The sequence below is a fragment of the Ixodes scapularis genome, unplaced genomic scaffold (genome assembly GCF_016920785.2).
Source record: "Ixodes scapularis isolate PalLabHiFi unplaced genomic scaffold, ASM1692078v2 PGA_scaffold2__306_contigs__length_199485367, whole genome shotgun sequence".
Lineage (NCBI taxonomy): Eukaryota > Metazoa > Arthropoda > Arachnida > Ixodida > Ixodidae > Ixodes > Ixodes scapularis.
Window position 1 is genome coordinate 76,327,209 of NW_024609857.1, and position 23,894 is coordinate 76,351,102.

General features: G+C 40.9%; 1 protein-coding gene across 1 annotated transcript; it reads right to left on the reverse strand.

Annotated features, from left to right (window-relative positions):
• Nucleotides 1–4,279: 4,279 nt before the first annotated feature.
• Nucleotides 4,280–22,228, reverse strand: LOC115308967. The gene is made up of 5 exons (XM_040205843.1): nucleotides 22,088–22,228; nucleotides 8,438–8,589; nucleotides 8,294–8,373; nucleotides 6,038–6,124; nucleotides 4,280–4,464 (listed from the first exon to the last, which is right to left on the reverse strand). The coding sequence occupies exons 1-5, from the start codon at nucleotides 22,226–22,228 to the stop codon at nucleotides 4,280–4,282; spliced, it is 645 nt and encodes a 214-aa protein (XP_040061777.1).
• Between the last annotated feature and the right edge of the window lie 1,666 nt (nucleotides 22,229–23,894).

The following is a 23,894-nucleotide window of genomic DNA, read 5'->3' on the forward strand; positions in this document are numbered from 1 at the left end:
AAAACCCATACTGTAAATAAAATAACATTTTTGTAAGCATACGGGTATTACGTGTTGTAATTAAAATAATTTTTTTGAAAGCCTACGGGTATTACGTAGATCATCCGAGAATAAAAGTTAGAAATGTATATGGATTGGTCAGTCCGATGGATGTCATTCAATTTTTTTGGCTTGACTAGTCAAGCTGACCCAGTGTCAGACTTTATTTAGCGTGGGCCTTTTTGTCGTTCCGCTAAAATTTCAGCTCGCTTCAATGTTAATTTTTCGTCGTCACTGAGAACTTAAAATTATTTAAAACGACCAATCAAATTCCAGCATCACTGGGCGTACGAACTGCCAAGAGAGAAACGGCGTCCCAGCCAGCCACACGCTGTCGTCTGTCTATGAAGTACTTGCACCGAAAGGTTATGTGGAGATTATTTTCCACTACTTTTTACCCTGATTTATTAACACATCACTTCAGGTTTGCGACGGCAAATATATTTTGTTGTTGCTCCGATAACATGATTTTAAACTTTAGTAGCATGCATGTCTCACGTCACTCTTTCCTTTTACAAAACGAAACACGTATATATCCTATTTCTTTCTTATTTTTTACAAATTCTATACTCTCAGTGCCAGAGGCATAACGAATGATGTTTGCTAATCGATGCGGTAATTTCTACCGGCGATAATCTCTGATTTTTATGCCACGTGACCAGCTACACTTAAAGGCCGACGTACAACTTCGGTTTTCCGCAGGGAAGATAATCCTCTTAGCGCTTCACTCTGCTAAGCTCCGAGGGGAGCCAAATTGGAGCAAGATAAAAAGTGGAGAGGATATAGGAAAAAAGGAGGTGCGCAAAAGTAAAAAGCCCGAAGTGAATGTCGGCCTTTAAAGTGAAGAGCATAAGGTTGTTCGGATAAAGAGCCGAAAAAGACAAGGACGAGACAAGCTGAGCAATAAAAGGCGGACTCGAATATACAGTGTATTGAAACAACACCTATTATAAGGGCGATGTAGAGATCCCATGTCATATTTCTGTAAACGGTTTGATGTATCGGTACACTTATCGTAGTAAGGCTACGGATGCTTCGCTTACACAGTTTGTAACTTTTGTTCTAATTTTAAATACTTCGTGTGCCCTTTTGGGCATTTTGTCTTCGTACGAAACTTACAAAAATTTAGATTTCGTGAAACGCTGGTGACCATGGACATATGCTAGAAGGAATGACAAGATGTGCAGTCCGGCTCGTTCGCGTGTCAACGGCGTGCTGATGAGCGCGGTCGCTTACACGCCCAACCCTCTGGTACATACGCGAGACCATAAATGAGCCAGATTTCGTAGGTGACTCTCGTGGCAGACTCAATAAATTTCTTCCTAATGTTGCTTTGCTACAAATGTCTTTGGTTGTCTTGCGGTTGAGTCATCCTCTTCTACTATAGTCTCGTCCCGACCAGTTGCGAGCAATGTAACATGCAGTGCCCGGTTATTGGCGATACGGTGTTTACGGACTCACCAATTGCTATGCGCTACGCTCGCAAGTCCACTGACTGCTAAACTCACTAGCAGGTTGCAGACGGAACGCGACGCAGGTAGGTTTCATATCTAGAAGCAGTTTTAATAAAGCAGTGTCCTCCGTTTGCTTGGACGACGCTAGCACATTACTTGTAAAGACTGGATATGTAAAGCGAAATTTGATTACATCTTATTTTCACTGCGTTGCATTTAACTTCTGCAACATATTCTAACATTTGCACACACTCAATATACGCATACTTAAAAAGTTATTGTTCGAAATTAAGTTTACTTTAGTATTGTTCGATAAGTCGTTTTCACGGCCGAATATTTTTTTACGCATTGTCAAACGTAGTTGCTCAAAGAACCAGTCCTTGGCAAAGATTTGGTACACGCATTAACTACAAAAATATAGGAATAGTGCCCCTTTGAATTGTATTAAGCAATTTGAATACTCTAATTAATCCGCTGTTCAAATCTGCCAGTCGGTCACGCAATGCCATGGTTCTGCATATCTACAGCGTCTACGAACGCAAGTTCCCACACGAACAGAGCCGTGTTCCAAACCCATGGCTGCAGACTTTTTCTGAATAACAATAGTAGCTCTACCTGTAATTTAGCACCTCACTTTCGAATCTTTGCGTCGCCACGTCGAATGAGTAGGGTCACCCCCCCAATTGTGGTTGACTTTTAATTCGGACCTCACGGCAGAACAAGACAAATAAAGTTGCTTCACTAATTGGAGCAACCAATCTTTGAACAGCAAAACGTAAAATTATTCTGACTCGTATTGCAACATTGAAACGTGCGCAGACTGGTATGAACGTCACAATATCGTTCTAGATGGCGGGTCGGCGAGTCATTACATTACCGTGCGACAGATGGTGCTCATTTCTACTTTATGCGACAGGTCAGAATTCAGGTTGAAAATATACCCTTAAAAAGCCAATGGTCAGTAAATATTTAATATTGCATAAGGGGCGTTTATTTCCGCCAGCAGTAGTACAGCAAGTTTTAGATATCTACCACGGACAAGTATGGTAGCGAATATAGTCACAAAGTCTGCTTTCACATGCATTATACGGGATGTTTCACGAACGCGGGAGTCGCTCCTGCGAAAAGTATACGCATCGCACAGAAAAATGGCTGTTGTCATTTTGGCCTCTGTCGAAGGGCCTGTTTAAAAAAACCAATGTGGCCGCAGTATTTTTTTCAGTGCGATCTGCACTTTTCACAAGAGCGACTTGGCCCGCGTTCCAAGAAAACACTATCCCTCCAAAACCTCCAAAACCAAAACTGGTACTCCAAAACGAAAAAAAAAAAAAAAATAATAATAATAATAAAAAATTTATCAATTTTTTTTGTAACCAAGTGATTTGCGGAGAAAGAATTGTTAATACTTTTCTTAATTGTAAATATATTATGGAGGTACACTGTGACCGCGGAATGATACAGTTTGTGCACAGAAAAAGAGAATTCCTGCATCAAACTTATATTCATTGTTGAGGGGTTATAGGAATAAGAGTGTAGTAAGGCGCTTTTTGTGTTTTGGTTCAAGGTTTATTTTAAACGTAAAATTATATTTGGTGCCTATGCTTAACTACTCCTTTAAAGGATCCATAGTGGTAAAATCAACTGTCCCGAAATTGAACTTCCAGGGGGACTTTCAGTTTCCTCGAATGTTAGTTCTGGGGCTGCGGTGTTCACTAATGGGATAGTTTATAAATTGGCGTTTGCCTTTAAATTGTTTATACTATTATTAACTTGGTACTAAACCGATAAGACTACATTTTTTTTCAACGCAGTAAGATGGGTTCAGTCCAGGTCTTTGTCTGCACATGCCAAGAAAACGTTTAAGGCAAAGGGATTCATTAGTGGGAATGCGGCTTTTGGTATAAAATATGAAGAGAAGCATTTACTAACACAGCGTTTTTCTTCCGATATATTTATTCTGAAGACTCGTTCGTTAAATTCATGGTGCGGCATTTTTAATCAGTTCCCAATGTAGTTTGAAGCCTGTGCTACTTCCCCAAATAACTGTGTCCTCATTTTATGACGGAAGCGAATTGATTTTGTTTAAGCCAGACTTTATTGGTCATTTTATTGGGTTGAAAACAATTTAATTCTCCAGACAAAAAGATTAAACTAATAAACTGGCCACAGCAAAGCGACGAAAAAAATAAAAAAGATCACGAGAGATTAAAGTTCCGTCTTTGTGTTGGTATTTAAGATTAATGCGTGAAGACTAGTTTTCTGACGAAACGTAAGTGAGAGGACATAAAATGTGGCAAGGATTTTTTGTGTCATTATTAAACTTGCACGAGAGGATTACTGACTGATGTCATCTCAGCGACTGTATTCTATTACTATGCACATTAGAGACCATATGCTAGCAGTGGTACAGCATTTGCGAAATTTCTCGTCTGCACCGGGGTAACAGACACCTATCGTCACTGGCTAATAATTCCTATTGTCTAAACATACACACAGCACAATTACTTCAGTGTCTTTCGGCGCTTTCAGTTTTCAAATGAAGTAAGATCTAGATGAAATTAAAAAAAAGTTCTCGGGAGTTGCGTAAATAAATCAAGCATTCAAACGGTAAATTGCACAATTGCACAGTGAAAAAGAGAACACGGCTTTTATCTCTTGTGCTGTCACCCTAGATGATAAGAAGAAAGGGAGGTGGTATACACTCCGTGCGACTAAAGCCGTGCGACGCGACCGGCCCGCCGACGAGCAGCCGTTACCGAAGGTGGGCAGTGAGAACCCCAGCGAAACTACAGAATTGTAGACGTTCTTCCTGCACTCTGGTCGTTCCGGTCGCGTCGATTCTCGTGTTTTGTTTGACAGCTTGGCTCATAAAGAATATTTGTGATGTTGGGGCAGTTATTTCTATATATTTCTGCACAAACGGTTGGCACTTCTCCATCTGCGATTCTTTCTTGCACAAAGAGTGAACACCCTACAAAAACAAAACAAAAAAAAAGTTGATCATTAAACTCTCAAATTGTGGGGGAAGCACACCATGCATCCTCTATCCCTTCCAAGTGTAGTAAGTCGGCTTCGTAACATATAAATTAGTTGCCAGATTGCAGACTCTAAGCCAGCACAATATAAAAGCACATCGTGTGCGTCGTACTTTTTTTTATTATCGTAATGTGTGCACACAAGGCGGTTGAACCAATACGGTATTAAGACATTTAGAAATTCATGAGTGTGCACCCGTTCTGGTCGCTGCCTCAACTGTTCTTATTGATTATGCGAAAAAAAATTATTTGATTTAAATACAACATATGCGTTTTAAACGAATATGGGGCGTATAGGTCATAAAACATACTTTTGCCCGTGGACAGAACGAAACAAGAATCAGACCATTCAAGACGTTGAAATTTGTCACTTAATACTAATTCGATAATTTGTTGTCTTTAAAACAAACGGATAGAGTCTTAGACACCAATAATTATTGTTAATAAACTAGCGATAATAAAGCGGTAACATACAGACACGAATGAAGTCACGGAACATTTTACGCGAGGAAAACCTAACAAGGCAAAAGTAAAAACATATGGTGGCTTTGTAAGAGACACCTTAGTCAAGGCCAGATAGCCTGTATTGTTGTTTTGGAGGTTATCTGTGTAGATATACAATAATAAAGATGCAAAGTTTGCGAATAAGTTTTACAATAGAACTGATCAACAATTGATTAAGGCCTTTCAAGTTAAGACAATCAGTCTCTTTCAGGACGGAGAAGTGTCTTTGATAATGTATTGTATGACCATTTAAAAATCCATACATAAAGGGGCCTACACAATACAGCTAGTTTTGGCCGAATGCCATTCAGCGGTTAAATTTTAATATGTTAATTATATTAAACGTAATATTGCGAATTTAGCATTATTAGGTCTCATATTTTTTTCCAGAACTCCACTTATCTATGCACATGGCTGGCTCATCGGCGTCAACACTGGCTTCACCTTGAAGCCTGGAAGTGTTGGCGGTAACACGTTACAAGTAAGGGCGTTACCGGCAACGCCTTATTTTCTTCGGTGACATAGTAACGTACGCGTTACGTTTCAAGACGTTAACGCGTAAGCTACTTGCGTTACTCATTTCGAATAATGCTTGACTCGTTGCATGTTCTCAAGACTACAAGAAAATTACACTTCAATTTGTTCGTGTTTCTAGACACCAAATTATACGAATTCTTGTCGTGACCCTACATACATTCAAACTTAAAATCGTAAAAACATGAGATAATTATGTTAAGTTCCTGCATGGACATAATATTTCTCAAAACGGGGCGCTTATACACAACCTGTAGTGACAAAGCTGTGAAACGTTTCAATTGATAAAACGTAGCGCAAAAGAAACGTCCCTTACTTTTTATTTGTAATGGTAATAATAACAGTTTAATTTAATTTTCTGCTAACGGCAGTCTGTCTGTAACACGTTACGTTAATTTACATAGTTGCTTTTTCCGGTAGCGCCTAACACTCCAGCCCGGGCATAGGTTGACAAATTGAGATGTTAATTACCATTCTGCTGTGAGGGCACGCGAAGCACACAGCATGTTCTATTGGGATCGAGATACATCAAAATAAATAAAGTATCGTTTTTATCCCCTGAAAAACAAAAACATTCATGAAACAGTTGTATATGTGAATTATGTTACGATACTTTTTTTTATAGCAACTGCCGAAAATACAAGTTGAGATGCGCAAATATCATTTGAGTCACATCAAGGGGTCGAAACTTCCGAAGTGATGTTCGGAGTTCGAATGGTAGTGTGACATAGAGGCTCAGGTGTTCGAAACAAATAGCAAATATGTTGTAATCTAAACAAGTAGAATTGATTAAAAAACAGATGAATTCAATGCGCGCAGCGGTAAAGAAATAAAACGCTGCCGTGACATTTCTTTGTCATTAAGCCATCTGCATCGGATTTGATTGGCACGTACCAACTTCAAACCACTTCTCAGAGCCTCAAGAAAAGTATCGATCTTTCTTGCAGGCTGCATTCCCTTTGCGGCGTTTCGATTAGTTGGTAAATATTTGCCTACACGTTTCTAATGTCAATATATATTAGAAGTTCACAGAAAACTTTTTTAAATTTGTTAATGGCTCCATTTATATTAAATTGAGGAGAAAATCAGCATAGTTCAGAATGCGTTACAGTGTAAAAATGGATAAACTTGCAGCGTACACTTGACTGTAACAAGATACTAGTTATTTCACCTCAATAAAACATTATTTGCTTTAGTCACTACAGAGAACTGTGATTCTAACTTTTTCTGGGCCTACTTCTTCAGATTCCTCGGAATCTGCCTGGCCTCACACACCTTCATTTATCGTGGGATTGTATTTTTCATAAAAATCCGAACTTTCTTGCACCAGCTGCTACACGTCCAGCTCAGAAGGTTAAACAAATATGACGAATTATGTATTATTCCAATAAAGGCCAGAATGTTAGAGGTTTCCCGTGCACCTGAGATGCATAAATAAATTATATTACAGTGTTTTTATTCTCCCATATATTAATTTTTGGTGTTAATGAAAAAAGCGAACCTAATTTTCTTCAAAACATTACCGAACGAATCGCACAAGCAACGTGAAATTTAAAATTGATAGGAAGTCAGAAAGGATTTAAGACATAACATAAAAACCAAAGCAGACCGATATTCTGAAATTTATTTTCACTACGTTTACAGGGAGTTATGTATACATTTTGAAATACAATTGTCGCCAGGCGTAAAGCGTGGTTCATGCAAAAATCCGAAACGGCTCTCCACAGATTCAAAGGCCCCTCACGGCATTTTTCAGCACGCGAAACTTGCCATTTATAATATTGAGGATGTTGCATAAAGATATCTTGGGCTCAATGCTGCGTTTCGTAACAAATCTCGACATATAAACATTGCGTGTGAATATTGTCTCGTGAAAATTGTGGTCCAAATGGTTTTGAAGCCCTAATATTAGGATGCAACGACCGATTTCCAACGGCAATGTTTTGTCAGTTACCATAACGGTGTGGTAAGATGGTGCGCTATACTTTTTACAATAAATTGAATAAAAAGCTTTGTCTTTAATACAATATTACAAACAAACTAATATAAGTCAATATAAAATTCTACACTTTTTTGGCAAACTAAAAACAGAACAGGTTGTGGGGTGTTAAGGCATCTATATTAACGAGCATAAAAAATGGCAGAGACAAAATGGCTAATATTTTGCTTCCATTCTCTGTTTTGCCCTGTCAAACACTGTAGTAGCTCAGGGCAACATTGTTTCTTCTTAATACAAACAGTCTCAAATCTACATTGGTTCTTTGGAAAATGCTGGCTTTTACTTGAACACTTCTATTTAAGTACTTTGTCCATATTATATTTCAACAGGGCACATGCGCCGCTTAGTCGCATTTTGCAGTAAATTAAAATGTGTTGTTTGTACACGAATCTGTTTTTGGCGTTTTTATTTTACACTGAGTTTTACAAAAAACGTTTGGTGCACTTTTCCCACGAGTATAGATCACTTTAAATGGCGATTTCACGCTGTAGCCCACTGGGATCTCTCCAAAGAGTTTGACACTTTAGCGAGCGAGCAGCTCACGCGCCACATGCAAGAACGCGGAAGATGGCAGCGTCCTGAAGTCAATCATTGCACCAGCGTAGTGGTGAAGGGGCACAGGGTGCTAATATCAAGATAGGGCAACAATATGATAACTTGGCATTAAAGAGGAAATCGAAAGACACGACGGCAAGGTCAATTTTAACAATACCGGTGCAATCACATACTTGGAGACGTTTTGTGCAGCATAGCATTCGAAGCATTATGCCCAGGGGTCGTGGTTGAAGTGACCGGTAAGTTGAATGTTCTGCCGAGAAATGCACACATATATTTATAATTAAGAATATAATGTTTCACACAAAAATACTTACATTCTTGTTCCATTTGGAAGCCGTGCGCCAAACTGACTTAAGTATGTACCATTACCATAGGTGCACTGTAGTGTCGACGATAGGCATTTGAATGGGCTTTCCTTTAGATAGGTGCGGTATTTCATGTAATATGTCTCAGTTCCGCTAAACAACTGCAAGAAAATGTGACATATATGTTAGTACAATATACCATTATCAATCTCAGTTGACCCTATTTTATATTTATTCGTACGAACCACAAAAAGGAAAAAAAAAGGGTAAGGAAGAAATATAAATCAAGCGAGAAGGATAAGTCGTTCTCGCGACAAGATCGCAAGCCAGCCTCCACCCTATCCTAACGCTGGCGAGTGAGATTGAGTGTATTTAATATGTAATCGTAATCCCAAGAGCATTGTCTCCTATTGTTTGAATAGACCAGGGGTCGGCAATCTTTTCGCTGTAGCGGGCCAAATCGCCGCGAGACGGAGACGGAGAGGGACGGATAAAAACCGGAGAGGAGGGTATTTATTTATTTATTTATTTATTAAACCCTCAGGGCCGGAGGCATTACAGAGGGGAGTCGGTTACAAAGGGAAAATCACACTTAAAAAACAAAAAGACAACCTAAGAAAATAGGAACACGAACATAGTAACCATTAACTTAGAAAATTGGTGAAATAAAGGTTAAACACAATGGCATTTGTTACACACACAACTAACAATTGAAGGTGGATCCACGTGATTGTTGTTTTGGGGATGAACGAATTATCAGAAATAGTGGTTTTACAAACAGGTAGGCCAATTTTGTGTTGGAAATCGGCGCTTGGCTTGACATGAGGGAGGAGTTAGTAATTTATGACGCAAGGAAGGATTTTGACAATAAATACTGTATTATGAAACGGACAACTTCACGACGTGAAGAAATGTTAGATAGGTTTAAAAGAGATTTTATAGATGTTACGCTTGCAGTACAGGAATAATTAGTAAGAATATAGCGGATAAATTTATTTTGAATACTTTCAACTGCTGTTGTAAGTAAGTCAGTGCAGGGATCTCATATAGAAGGGGCGTATTTTAATTTAGAACGCATAAGGAAGGGTTTTATAGTTTATTAGTTTGAGAGACACAGGAACAGATGGAAAATTATGTTTGAGGAAACCAAGCAGGTGGTTAGCATTGCTACTACAATGAAATACGGATTCCCAAGTGCTTGTACGATGGTGCACGCTGCAACAAAGCACTGTTAAGATAGTAGGGAGAAGTGTGCGAGTTAAGTGGATAAACAGTCATTACTTTACATTTGTTACTGTTAAGCTGCATATTCCATTTCTTACACCAATTAGAAACAAAATCAAGGTCATACTGAAAAGAGCAACATGAGAGGTGTTGGTCATTTCACGGTGAAGAACGCAGTCATCCGGAAGTAAGCTAATAAGGACGAAACGCATGAAGGTAAGTCGTTGAAAAAATAAAGAAGAGCAGGGGACCCAACACCGAGCCTTGAAGAACACCTTATGTCACGGGAGCTAGACTTGAAGAAGTACTAATTCACGGACGCAAATTGAAATCGGTTATTAAGGAAACCACGAATCCATAAGAGTACATCCTGATCAATGTTAAGTTTGCTGAGATTATGGAGCAGTTTTATCTGACACTTTATAGAGAGCTTTAGAAAAATCAAGGAAAATGTAATCCACCAGAGAACCACGATCAAACATAAGGTGAAGCGTATGAGTAAAGGTAAGTAGCTTAAAAAAAAAAATTATATGATCGACGCACAGTGAACTACAATGCCTTGCGCTGCACGCTGTATCTTGCGAGGATCTTGGCGCCCAGGTTCCGCCTTCATAATTTTCAAGGGCTCCCAGTTCACATTCCAAAATCCAAAGACCCAGACAAACTAGAAGCCTTCAGCCCAATTGCTCTTTGTAATGATGACCTACAAGATTTATGCTAAAATTCTGACTAGTCGCCTGGCCACAATAACCATAGGAACATGGTGTAATACGCCAAGACAACAATGACGAAAACGAAGGGAGAACTGGACAGGATACGGCGTTACTTTCAACTTTGTCAAAACATGTAGAAAGGTCCGTTGTATAAGAAACGAATCCAATAAAAATGGCTAGTTGGTTTTGCATCAACAAGTACGAAAGTTACGCCGCGTCCTGTCTAGTTTTTCTTTCGTTTTCGTCCCTGTTGTTTTGGCGAATTATAGCATGATGCAAGACCAACTCCTTCTCCATAGGAAGTATATGTGTGTGACAGAAACTGATAAATTTGACAATCGGACAAAACCGTGATCTCGAACAGTTTATGCTGGATACGATGACCCTAATCAAATTCTAAACGCACCGGCTTGATGCACAACAACTGCAGATAGGTTGTGCATACAGTATATGGGCATAGAAAACTAACCCCTTGTTGTGCTGTTTCAGAATTAATACGTCCGATTACACAAGGTCTGCAAACTGCCACATTTCTTGCACCATTAGTTTTCCAGGGGATATGTGTGCATCTGTTTATAGTTGGGGGAGGGGTGCTTTCAAGTAGCGTGCCAGGGGCCGTATCATGTAGACCCGCGGGCCGGATCCGGGTCGCGGGCCGCTGGTTGCCGACTCCTGGACTAGACCATATTACGAAGCTTATTTGGACCTATGAGTTATCTAGAGGTTAGTTCACCAATCGTGAACGTGTTACATTCGCGTCGTTTATCTTAGTTTGGGTTTTAATGGCTGCAGTCCCAGAGAACCCACATTTTATGAGAATAATTTCACGTTATAAAAACAGACACTATCTACTTTTTTTTGCCTGCCTCTACCCAGTGACTATCAGCAATGGCAATTGCAACCACTCCGTAAGCATCATGGCCAAATCTCTTGGACATTTTGTGGAATAAAATGTTTTCAAGGAAATATCAAGCTTCTAGTGTATTTGTGTTCTTTTATACTCAGGCAATTGCAGTCGTTGGGAACATTAAAACCTTTCGTCAAGAGAAGCTGAAATTGACAATTTTGTGAATACGGCCCATAGGATTCAATGCAAAGGTTTTTAGAGCCGTGGAGTAATAATGATATATTCGTCCAAACGTTGAATTACTGCTTATTGATATTTTATGACTCTCAGCTGAGATATCCCAGGAAAACATTGCAATTATAGTTGTTATTCAGTTGAAATTCTTATTTTACAGCATGCGCCGAGGCGTTGATAATAATAATTAATCTTTATTTGATGTGTCCACAAAATGCACGTGGCCTAAAGAGTGGCACACAGTTCGCCGAAAAGAAAAGCAAAAAAAAGTGAACACAACAATAACAGGTTTATAATTACATGCAAAGTCCTGACTCTAGATTTTAGATGTTGTCGAAAAGTATTAATGTCCCTCAAAAACGTATACAACAGATTGTTCATGTTTATCGAATTCCAGTTGCAGTCTCGTTTGTGGTGATGTGTCGGATGTACCTATAGAGTAAAAAGGACTTCGAGAACGACTAAATCGCAAGGGAGCATGAAAACAAACAGTGCTCAACAAAGGTGGCGAATCAACATCTTTGTTCACAATGTTATGTAAAAACAATGAATCACGTAAACGTCTTCCATTCACTAAAGTACAGATCTCTAGTTTTTTTTAAGTCACCCTTCATAGTTGTAGTAAAATTTGTGTCCAAGGCACCTGTCATAAATAAAACCAATAGGGAGTCTTTGAATAGGCTCAATAGAACATGGGTTGATACAATTCCAGTGATGGAAGCGGAATTTGACATTTTGTAGCAGACATTCTGTAGCATTCCTTTGGAACATTCACTGATCCTTTTGGAACAAATGTCAACATCTGTTAGCGCATCACTTGAAAATAAAAAAGTGATTGCATCGCTAAATGAGTTCATCTTTGATAATGACTGAGAGTTCTTCCTTGATACTGGAGCATATTGCTTATTACCTTTTCTATTAATAGATGGGTTCCCAAGGAACACAGAGGGTCTTTTTTAGAAATAAGGCACCATTCAGAAAAAGCTCCACTTAGAATGGGTACTAAAAATAGGTAAAAAATTAATCATAGCGAAACACTTCAGTTGGGAAAAAGCTTTTATCCCCTCGTACTTTTACAGCGCGTTGTTTATTTACCCTGCGTATATAAGTTCTGTAAAATGCCTGCAAAAACCATCGTTTACCACAAAAAAAATGCGTTCCCCAAGCTTCATGACCCTTCCAAACTCAAGACTTTAATACTGCCAGGGATGAAGGCGAAAGGCGATGAATAACGAACTAAAATAAAGGTCTAATAGAACGATCTCACCAGCCAGTTTGACTACGCCACCACTGCTGCAATGCATCGAGGGAACTTTAGTCTTCCTGCACGTGCGACAACCTCGCTGGAGCTCTACGCGTGTAAAGCACAAGAAGGCACGAGCCCTCGCGTGTACGGCTGTCTGCCTTTTGTGAACTAAAGTTATGGCGGCGTCACACATGCCCCGAACGCGGCGAACTTGTGAAAGAAACAAAAGGAAGAGCAAACGTCAAGAAAGCAGCAGCGAGCGTCGTCGGATGCAGCAGGAGCCACGGTGCGTCGGCGTGACAGCTGGCTACCGCGAGAGTGAATGTGCCTCGTCGTCGGGAGAGTCTGAATGAATGAGCCGGCAAGACCACGGTAATCTTCCCATCTACGACACTCGGCACCTTTAATATTCGGGGGTGAGCTAGGACGAGAATGACTAGGCAAGGTAATTCTGACCTTCTTGTCTTTTAAGCTTTGGGTAAGAGTGTACGCGAATCTTCTGGATGAACGGAGAGTCCAACTTCATTTTTATTGGTTCCCCTTGAAGTTGTAGCTCGAACACGAATGAATCGGGCCGAGACGCATGTCCGTTGGCGTTCAAGGCACGTTCTCGATTGCCACGCGCCACGAGCGCCCGCGCAGTCTACATCATTATTTTCTAGCGCGCGTGTAGGCAACGGTGGCGCTAGCTCTTGTTTAGTAATTTAAGAACCACGAAGGATATATGTTAGGCTGAAAAAAGCGCTTAGGCACATAGCCATCAATTGCGTTCAACAGTAGTTTTGCAAGAGCTTCAAAAGTTGAATGAACGCACTCGTCATTCAGGATCGGATTCCAGTCATATCACTGAAGGTATTCGTACATATTAAGGTAATCGCCACTATTGTACAATAAGTATTAATGGCTGCGAATTCCATGCTGACGCAGTGGGAAACAAAATGAAACAACACGTGGTAGATAGAAATGATAAACCCATTTTTAAGGGGTCGGCGATTGGCAAAGTATACTATAAATTGCAGAAGTTACTAATGCAAGGTCGAGTGCATTACCCGCTGAATTCTGTATGTCGTTGCGTTGTTCAAATTTATTAAGATAAATTAAATCCAGAAGACTTAATACCTTCAGGCTACTGACATCGCTTTCCATCGAGTTATGACTTGCCAGTCAGTCAATTCCTGGTAGGTTAAGTCCCCATATATTTGCACACGAAATTTCGTTACGTCCAGATTTGGTTCTAAATTTTTTAAATGAAGTGAAAAACTTCCGTGTCAGAATGTGGTGTAAAATTGAAATTTCCTACCAAATAATTAAGCTCGTTGCAGGACATAACTTCTATCCATACACATTCCGAGTACGACTCGAGGTCACATGTCCTTGGTGCACACAGGGTAGCGTCAACGGTCGTTAGAACACCGCCTCTGTATGTCTGTCCTCTGCTGGTATAATCACGCTCTTTCCGAGATACTGAGTAACACGGAAGGAAATATTGAGAGCTAGGGATACTGTTCTATAGCCAAGTCTTTGTAAGGCAAACGACGGTGTATGAATGAGCTGATATTTTTCACATAAACGCAAAGAATTTCGTCTTATGAACACGAACGTTCTCGTAATAAAGTGTGTACTCGATAGCATTTGACTAGAGGTTTACATGATTTGATGCACCCGAAGTTACTTTTAGAACGCCAAAAAAACGGGCGAAGAAGACACCCGGTGGGCCAAACGTCAGGTGTGTTAATATACTTGAAGTCATCGTTCTTGACAGACACATGAAAGGAAGTATAACTGTTATGTCTAGTCACAAGTGCAAGAAAGTTGGGGATGACTATTTCTTAATAAAAATCCATTCTACCTAAAACAAATAAACGGGCTAACGTCTTAGGATAAAACTTAGACTCATTATCACCTCGATTATCTAATCCACCAATGAATTACTTTCAAGGACAGAAATAAAAAGGTGCCGTGGTAAACCCTTCACCTGAAAAGTGGGCCAACTTTCAGATAAATGACTTTCAGATAATATTAATTCACTAGCCACTACCTCACTGACTAAAAAAAAAAGTTGTCCTTTCTAATAAACAACCTCTTAAGGACATGGGACCTAAACAATTAAGGAACCTAACACTTTAGCAAACAAGAACCCGCTCTAGAGAAAAAAGCTAATTTTACATAACGAGCCACTCTCGCACCGACATTACTCACAAAAACAGAACTTGGAATAAAATCTCGTTATAAAATAAAGAGTGCAACCATAAAGTTAGTACCCTGCAGATCCAAAAGCAAATAAGAATCCAAGTTTCATTTTAATAGGGCTGAGAGCGGATTGAGAATGCTGACTAAGAGACTGTTCACTTGAATAGTTTTATTTAAACCATCTAAGCAGCATTTTTTTGCAGTAGCCAAGGTAGCCGCTAAACATTTATTTGCTAATTTAGCGGTTTTACCGCTAAAGTTAACTTTTTTAGTCTGGTAGTAAAAAAAATTGCCGTTGGCGGGTGGCTTTTTTTTTTTTAACTTGCTGTGTTTTTTTTTGGAGGTCTCAAATCATTTATAATTTTCCTTTATGTATAATAATGAACTTCAGTCCAGTGGAGATATGAGGTTGTCGCCTTTACTTTCTCTCGGCAAAATTGTGCACTGTAAGAGTAACACTCACGCTGCCATTGAGATATCACGGTGGCAAAAACGTATTGGAACATGCTTCAAACTGATTGGGTCATGAATGTAAGGCTGCGTTTTTATAAGTCAGAGATGAAAGGGGCTATAGGATCCTAAACTTTGAGACTGGTTTATAGAAGTCTTAAGGTGGCGGTCCCACGGCCCCAAACATAATACCGGTGGCAGCTATGCTAACGCTCCCGTTTTCGGGGCAAATGTCGCGTCTGTGCGCCTATTACGTATTTTGTTCTTTTTGCAAATAAATTGCCGATTCATCATCACACTTTTAGTGTAGAATGTGATATGCATTTTTAAAACTCAACGTACAATAAAAAACAAAACGTGCAGGTTTTGATATTTTCAGACATACCTCTATGCATACCGAATTTCTGGACTTGTAATGCATTCAAGACGCGTTCTCACTTTTTTATTGACTAAATGAAGGACTCGTCTAGTTCCGTGTTTACGTGTTTTCCTTAATGAGCACACTCACATTTTTTTATATTTATTAAAAAAAGATACTTTTTTATTTGATTTTTAAATGTCGTAACTCTCACATCATGACGCAGCAACGACAGTTAAAGGAGCTGTGCAACGATTTCAGGGCTTTGCTTAAATAATTGTGGAAGTTGATGCCTAACACTTCTGAAGTGAACTACAGAAAACAGATTTTGCTTGGTTGCCCTAGTTTTTATTTAAAAAAATGAAAAAGATCCAGGTTTTTGCCGCCTTTCAACTCGTGCATCGTCTTCCGGGTCACGTGCACAGTGACGTCACTTGAGTAGGCGCGGAGTTCCGGAAAAGTTCTCTCTTTAGAGCCATCAGCGAGCAGCGAGAACTCATCCGCTCGCGACCGCGTGACCACTCGTCCTTGCCCGTCCGGCGCTGTCCCCCTCCCCCTCCGGCTTCTGGCGGCTGTTCGCGGTTTTGTGGACCTAGGATAGATGGCGCCACTAAAACTACGTATAATAAAAGTTTTGTCGATGATACCAGGGTTTTGACGCATTTATATATATGTTGGAACGACAAGATTTATAAAAAAGTTACCTTTTATCGAGCAGGTATTCGCACAACTTGCTATCTTTCTTACAACTACCCAAGTGACGTCACGCCGCTTGTTTCTCATGGCCGCCGCTCGTGGCTGCAGGTCGGGAAATATTCCAAGTTTTGCCTCGCTATTACGCGGCGGAATCGCAACATTTCGATGAAAGGAGGTGTGTTTTCTGCCATTTGTGACACAGTGAACAATATCAAAAGCAGAAAATGCCAATTCTTTCAACGTTAAAATCGTTGCACAGCTCCTTTAAGGGCATGCTCCTGGTAAACATAAGAAATCCAGCACACACACACAAAAAAAAAAAAAATACATTAAGTGCAACGCAATCAGTTTTTTTTTCCTTTTTTTTTTTTGTTGTAAACACCACTTGATTGTGATAACATTTTAAAAAATTTCCTTCACGCGTTCGTGGCTTCCTCAGATAGCGTTCAGGCATCTGATCCCCCTTTTTTATTTATGCTAGAGTAACTGGGCTGGTTCTCTGTAAGGCTGATTTGGCTGTATTCAGATTCAGATTTGTTTAAAATCATTTTAAATCGTGTGACTATTTTGAAGCTCGACTATGTAAACAAGAAACCGGTTTCAGAGAAGAGGACAGCTATTTAAACAACGATTCTTCAGTTAGAGCTTCTGTGGTTCTAAATAAGAGCACTTTCTATTTATGTAAAAGTTTTTAAAGCGTACTAACTGTCCTAAATATTAAAAAAAAACTGATGTTGTAGCAGACGATGCGCACATGCTCAATCTTGAGAAAGGTGGCTGAAATTCGAGGTTGAGTATTTCAGAAGAAGTGGCGCTGATTCTGTCCCTGACGCAGAGGATTATTGTTTTAAATATTTCGTTGCTTCTTCCTCGCTTGTGAAGTGAGTCACAGCTATAGTCTTCCGAGAGAAAAAAACGAGAAGCGCGTCACAAGGATCACTAGAAAGTTCTTAAAAACACGTAGTGCCTATAAATAAGCTATTCACTGCTGCCCGCCATGTTCCGATTCCGACACCACGAAAGATGCAAATATTGAACTACATACGGTGGCGACAACCGAATGGGTATTTATTTCTCGTCCCTCCAACATAAACAAACAGACATTTTTTAGGGTTTTAGCTTCCCAACTGTGCCGGTTCTGTTTTGTTTGCCATGGTGCAGGGATATGAGATTTTTAGTTTTAACGTTACTCTACTCATAGGCAACGAGGGCAAACAGACAACCGGCGAGCCGGTTGTCTGTTTGCCCTCGTTGCTCATAGATGGCGGCACATAGTACAGCTCCGCTGCTCTTCCTTCTTCACCAGAGTGGAAAGGCTGAAAGATTTTTTTATTCCATTTATTGAAATAAGAATAATGTCAAACGATCAACTTTCATAGTGTTGTTTAATAATGCAACGACTCCAAGCTTGCACTTTGCGCTTGCGAAAACAGCTGCAGCGAAACGCTGCAGTGAGATTACAAACTCTGTGAGGTTGCGATTTGCGCTGATATTTGATGTCGGTCTTTCGGAATGAGCAAGTATATTGCTGTTTCGCCTCCCTTTTTTTCTGTTATAATTATTCTATAATAGATGTATCGGAAAGTTTATACCAGCATTTGCCACGAGAGTATAGTCGAACGAGATGAGAAGTTTAACCTTAGAAAAGTATTTGCATTAATAGCTCGTCTTAAATTTTTAATGCTTTAGCATTAGAACGCTTGTTTTTACGAAAACCCGTCGGTGTCTGGCCCCGTTTGTCAGCGCCATACATGACGTCGTGAGGAGAGTGCGGTGGTGAGGAGGTATCGTGTTTACGGATTCAATGTCGCACCACGGCGACGGAAAGAGAGGCTCAGGAAATGGAGGCGTGTTGACGTCAGCGCTTCGGACAAATACGAGCGTCGCACAGCTGGCGTGGAGCCAGAGACGAACCTGAGCTATTTGCTCAGGTTCGTCTCTGGCTCCACCCACTTTGGAATGCGGCCCAGCTTAGTTGCCGCTCCGAAGATAGATATGGTTCTTTACACGAGTGATAAAGGGGATGTAAAATTATTGAAAACGGGTCATAAACAATTCAAAAGCGGTCATAAACGAACGGAAAGGGGCAATAAACAACCGAGAAGCAGTGTTAAACGAATGGCAAGGGGTTCCTAAAGGAATCGAAAGGGGTAAAAAGGGGGTAAGAAAGAACCAATACTAACACGTTTTCATCGGATGAACCCCATTGATCGTCGAATAATTTTTAGTTTGGCCCCTCAAGCCGTTAAATTATTTTTCTAGCTGTTTTCTGTTATGTGGTACATAATAAATATTATAACTAATACTGTTCAAAGTAAGGTACACTCGAACGACCAATAAATGTAATGCATTTTTGTTTACGTACTGTGCTTTGTTTTATTAGTGCATTTTTCTTTTGAAAAGTTTAGAAAATTAACATGTTTGTAAAGGTACACAACCACGGATACACACTAAAATAGAACAGTTCTTTGGGCCAAAGTTTTGTATTGGTCTGGGAACATAGGGCTTTAATGAGCCCAAAGAAACCAAAGTAGAGCAAAACATGACATTCTTAGGCCACAGGCTTGGTATCGTTACCACAATTCACCAAACAAGTGCCAAAGTTATTCTTCGCTGCTGGCAGTTTTACTCCATCTGGCATCTTTGGGCATAAATCGCCAAACAAGTGCCAGAGCTAGGCTTCACTTATGGTTGTCCGATTTTAATGTGGCAACCTTGGGTCTAAATTGCAAAACAAGTGACATACTTAGGGTTTACTGTTCCAACGTGGCAACTTTGGCTCACGGCTAGCAGCTCGGCAATCACGTGGCAAGTCAACAAGAGGCACAGAAACTCCAAAGAAACGTTCTCTGTCACCAACAAACGCCTTGGAGCGAAGCTGTATTAGGCCCAAGGTGGGTCCCTAGGATTGCGAAGCTTGTGCAAAGTTAGGTGCTTCTCTGGCGTGCTTCCCGGGCAGTAGACTTAAAAAGAATGCTCCAAACATTTTGAAATTTATACTTCGTCTCACCCTACGATGGACTAAAGGCAGAAGCTACAAACCGCCAGATCCAGTCACCAGCAAATTCCGTGGTATTTCGCTTCGATGCATGTATCGGTGCCCGCGTTTCGGATCACTGATGGGAACGGGCGGACAGTAGTTCGGATCGAGCAATGAGTGACTCAACGATTTTACGTTGCAAGGAAAGCCACGACGTACTGGCTCTTTGCAGTGTCGAAGCTATAAAAATGACACAGCGTTTTTGGATACGGAGCATTATTCGTCCAAAGCTAACCAATGCTACGCGTGTCATAGTATAGCATGGAACGTGATTGGACCTGGCGGCCCGTGGCTTTGGCCTTTAGTCAATCGCAGTATGAGATGAAGTGTAGGTGCAATTACCTTTTTCGTTTTGCGGATGTCTCGCATTTTGCATTTACCGGCTTATAATTTCAATCTGCATAACGAAGCAGCCTTCAACTTTTACAATTTACATAATTTTCTCCGATTGTTGTAAACACTGATCTTGATATTTTTGTTGACGCGCGTGTAGACATTGACGGTTTGTTGATGGTATATTGATTTATTTAAGATGAAATTTTTGTCACCCTGTTCCGATTTTTTGAATGCTTACTCGGAACGTGCACGGCTAAAAAGAAGTACCCTTGTTTGTGAGATACTTATACAATCACACAAGCTTAATCATGCTGACAAAGATGGAAGAGCACGGATTGTGTCCCGCACAAACAAAACTCTGTTCTTGCTGTCACATGGTATAGCCAGCCGGCATCAGCTAGGCGGCGCCAGCAGAGTGAGAGCCCACGGTTATATCCTGTCGCGTTGTAATTTGGCAAAGGGTTAACGATATAGCCTCACATTGCGTGCCGACGGCTGCGATATGCGCTACGTATACGAGCGCAACGCACACATATTGGAGTATGACACTGCGAAAAGCTTGACACTTCTTCGCAGTAAAGGGGCACTCCGGTGATACGTAGTCACGTTCCGATAGGCCCCCCAGGGCCGTAGCTCCCGCCGTATTGACATGCTGTGGGATCAAGGCTTCCTGGCCTACCCAGTATTTCTTGCTTCAGATAGGCTAAGCGGCGCCACCAGAATAATAGCTCCCGTTTAACAGTACAGCCTCTAATCCCAGACATACCCAATATTTCCTGCTTCTTGCTTCAGTCGCTAGAAAGCGCCATACCAAATAACATTGCAGGTTGCCTATGATACACACCACTCTCGCCGGCACGTTTTGTCGGGAGCGAGTATAGCTGTGCTACGCAGCTCAGTGATATAGTATCTGATTGTCACCGCAACGACCCAGGTTCAAGCCCCGCTGTGGTGTCTTTATGTGTTTCGTTAATGTTTACAAAGAAACTGTTATGTGCTAGGTTCTGGAAAAACATTCGTCCATGGCGGTTAACAAAAAAACTCCAGTTTAAACGGCGCTCGTTCGTTCCGACTGGTCGTGGCAACTATAAATTAAGAAAAGGTGGCACCTCGCGTGAGTCAGCCTTCCTTGACAGTATTAGATAGTGAGGTCCTGATAAGAACCTCACTATTTAATAATAAGTAAGGTAAGAAACCTTGAAATCGTGCCTTTTGACTAGAAAATTAAGCTCGAGAGTGACTCTTGCAACCTTCCACACCCTTAAAGGGTGTGGAAGGTTGCAAGGTTGCTTTTCCCTTAAAGGGGAAAGGCAACGATTTTTGTATTTTGCGCAAATACCGCTTAGAACGGATCCCTGACGTTAATGACCTGCGAAATATCCGCGGTTTTTCACCACACGCAATCGAAGTCGCAGAAAAAAAAAATCAAGAAAAACGAGCAGAGTTCACCCCCTCAACTCGCAGCCAGAACAAGCGGCCACGTGATCTCGAGCCGATTATATGCCGCCAATGTTGATCATAGTCATGCGCTGGGGCTGGGGAGGCACAGGACACGTGCTGAGTTCCAGACATTGTTATGGTTCGGCTGTTGTCGTCATTGCAGCGATTGGACACAGGACACTACCCGAATGCTTCTCGAGCTATCGATTATCACGCGCTCAAACCGAGTGTCCACGCCATGCTCGGGTCCAATCTATGAGCCACATTCAAATATCGTCACTGGGCGGTACTGCTACCGCCCAGCTACGTCATTAGATTTTGCGAAGGAGAGATTGAATGAAAACACTCGGTTTTGTCCTCGAAATTACAGCACAACAAAAGAGCTCTTTTTTTTTCACTCGTTTTTTTAGTTTACAGTGTGTCAACTCTTAGTTCAGTTTAAACAAATACGACCTGTCGATGAAAGAGTACATCATATGCATAGGCGGAGAGGCTTGAATTTACCAAGACGAAAAAGAGCGGTAAGAAAGGGGAGAAGGGTGAAGCCCCCCTCCCCATCTCTCGTTTTTTCTTCCCGCGCCCCCAGCGGTCCCCAAGCGATGATACTTGCTTTCCCGAAAAGCTTCGGGGGAAGGGGGGGGGGGGGGGGGGGGGGTAGTTGCGCTTATGATCATGCTTCCAGTCAAGATACGAGTTTCATAAATTCCGAAAATAAAGACCTAATGAGTATCCAAGAAAAAAGGGACTCAGTGTAAAACTAATACATCACATCTCATGAACGCAAACATTTACGAACATTAGAACTGCTTATTTACACTGTGCGTTTCATTCAAAAAGTCACGGCAACCGTCTAGAAACTAAACGGTGTTCTCCAAACAAATTCACCTTTTCTGAATGCTGGAACGCTGAGTACTGAGGATCATCTTCCGCTGGTATATGTCCGTCACATTTGATCCTTGTGACACCAAAAAAGCACGTAGTTATAACCAGCAGGCAAGTACGTTGCATTGCTCGTGATAGCCCCATGAAAACTCTTTCCACAAACGTGATTTTACGCGCTTAATATATCTGATCTAAGCAAAGCCAGCTGTTCAAAATTGAGGAGAAATGAAAGCAGCTGGCTGTGAAAACACGAATGTAAACTTTTTCTTTTTTTTTTAGGACTCGCAACGGGTGTACGCAGAAATTGATTTTCGCAACATTGTTGCGAGGCGTATAGAATTTATTATAGAAGACTTTCACATAGCATTAGCACAAACATATATATGCTAAAGTTTAAAAAATGAAAACGAGGAGTGATCATTAAGTTTTGCCTCTTAGGCCGTAAATTCTTTATGTAAACGGAATTGAAAGTTCTTACATTCGAATCAAAGTTTTGAATTTCCTCTTTTCCAGGAAAGTCTAACTTTCCAATATAATCTCCACCGGCCGCGATGCACGTCCACTGCTCGTGCAGTGCAGTACTCTCCGGATGCCATCGTAGATGATATAGTGAGGGCTGTTGCTGACGACACCAAGGGCGCACGGCATTGGTAATCTCGTCGTCGTACGCAAACCGTGTATTTGTATTATTTATCTTGCAAAACAGGCGAAAGTGTGGTTTCATGAGGTACGGGCTGTTAGGTGAATGAGGCAAAATACCTTGGAACTGCAGCTCTTCCAGTGCGCGGCATTGGTGTCGTCAAGAGCCGCCCTCAGTCATCTACGATGGCATACGGAGAGTAGTGCACAAACAGCGGAAGTACCACAAACAGCGGAAGTACATAGCGGTCGCTGGGGACTATATTGAAGAGGTTTATTCTCCTGGGAAATAGGAAATTCAAAACTTTCAATCGAACGTAACTTCTTCCGATTCCATGACTGAATAAAAAGCTTACAGCCTAGGAGACAAAACTTGGTGTTTATACACCTCGTATGTCAATCTATATACACAATATCTTGAGTCTGAATACAGATTTAGATTGACTAAATTCTGAATCTATTGAGCGTGGTCCATAAATGAACGTTAAACAACTATCCCGCTTCGGATGAAGTTCTGAAAGAGAAGGCAGAAACGAAAAGATTTCAGTGTGCCACCACGGCAGCAAACAGAAAACGAAGCCCTAATTATGAATATCTGCGAAATGCGTTCCATAATAATCAAAACTTTCCGAATGTTTTGAAATACGCACGCTGAAGCAAATGTCATTCTATAAAACTTTCCATAAAGCCTTCTCCACCGTGGATAGGAAAAATGAAACGCTTACCTCACAGTTTATATTACGTTTGCAGTCACGAGAACTGTATTCTTAATAATCTTGCAGTTGTTAAAGAAGTGAGCGATGTAGTTCGAAGTCTTCCGAAAACTTTCAGGTATGTCACCTTAATCATTTTTATGCACATCGGTGGATAAAAGGTTTGATGTATACAAGCGTACGTTCAGGGGTGTTGGAACAGTCCCGGAAAGCATCGTACAATTTTCATTGTTAAAGAGGCTCTGCAACAATATTTGGTGGGAACGTTTCTCCCTTTACAACATCTTACTGGCACTGGTGGGCCCTAAGAATACTCAAACGCAACGCCACTGACCAAGAAGCGTCTTCGTTGCGGTGGAATTCCCAGAAATAAAGCGGACCTTTTCTTTCAGTCTCTCCTTCGCAAAACTTGATGACGGAGCTGCGGGGACAATCCAAAATTTGATGACGTAAAGTGG

Bases quoted from the DNA above. Each gene is read 5' to 3' on its own strand.
- LOC115308967 (XM_040205843.1), bottom strand. From the start codon at position 22,228: ATGGGGCTATCACGAGCAATGCAACGTACTTGCCTGCTGGTTATAACT. The intron at 8,590-22,087 runs GTGAATTTGTTT...ATTTTCTTGCAG, and splicing joins CGTTCCAGCATTCAGAAAAG to TTGTTTAGCGGAACTGAGAC. The intron at 6,125-8,293 runs GTATGTGATTGC...TTTGTTTTTCAG, and splicing joins GCTGCACAAAACGTCTCCAA to GGGATAAAAACGATACTTTA.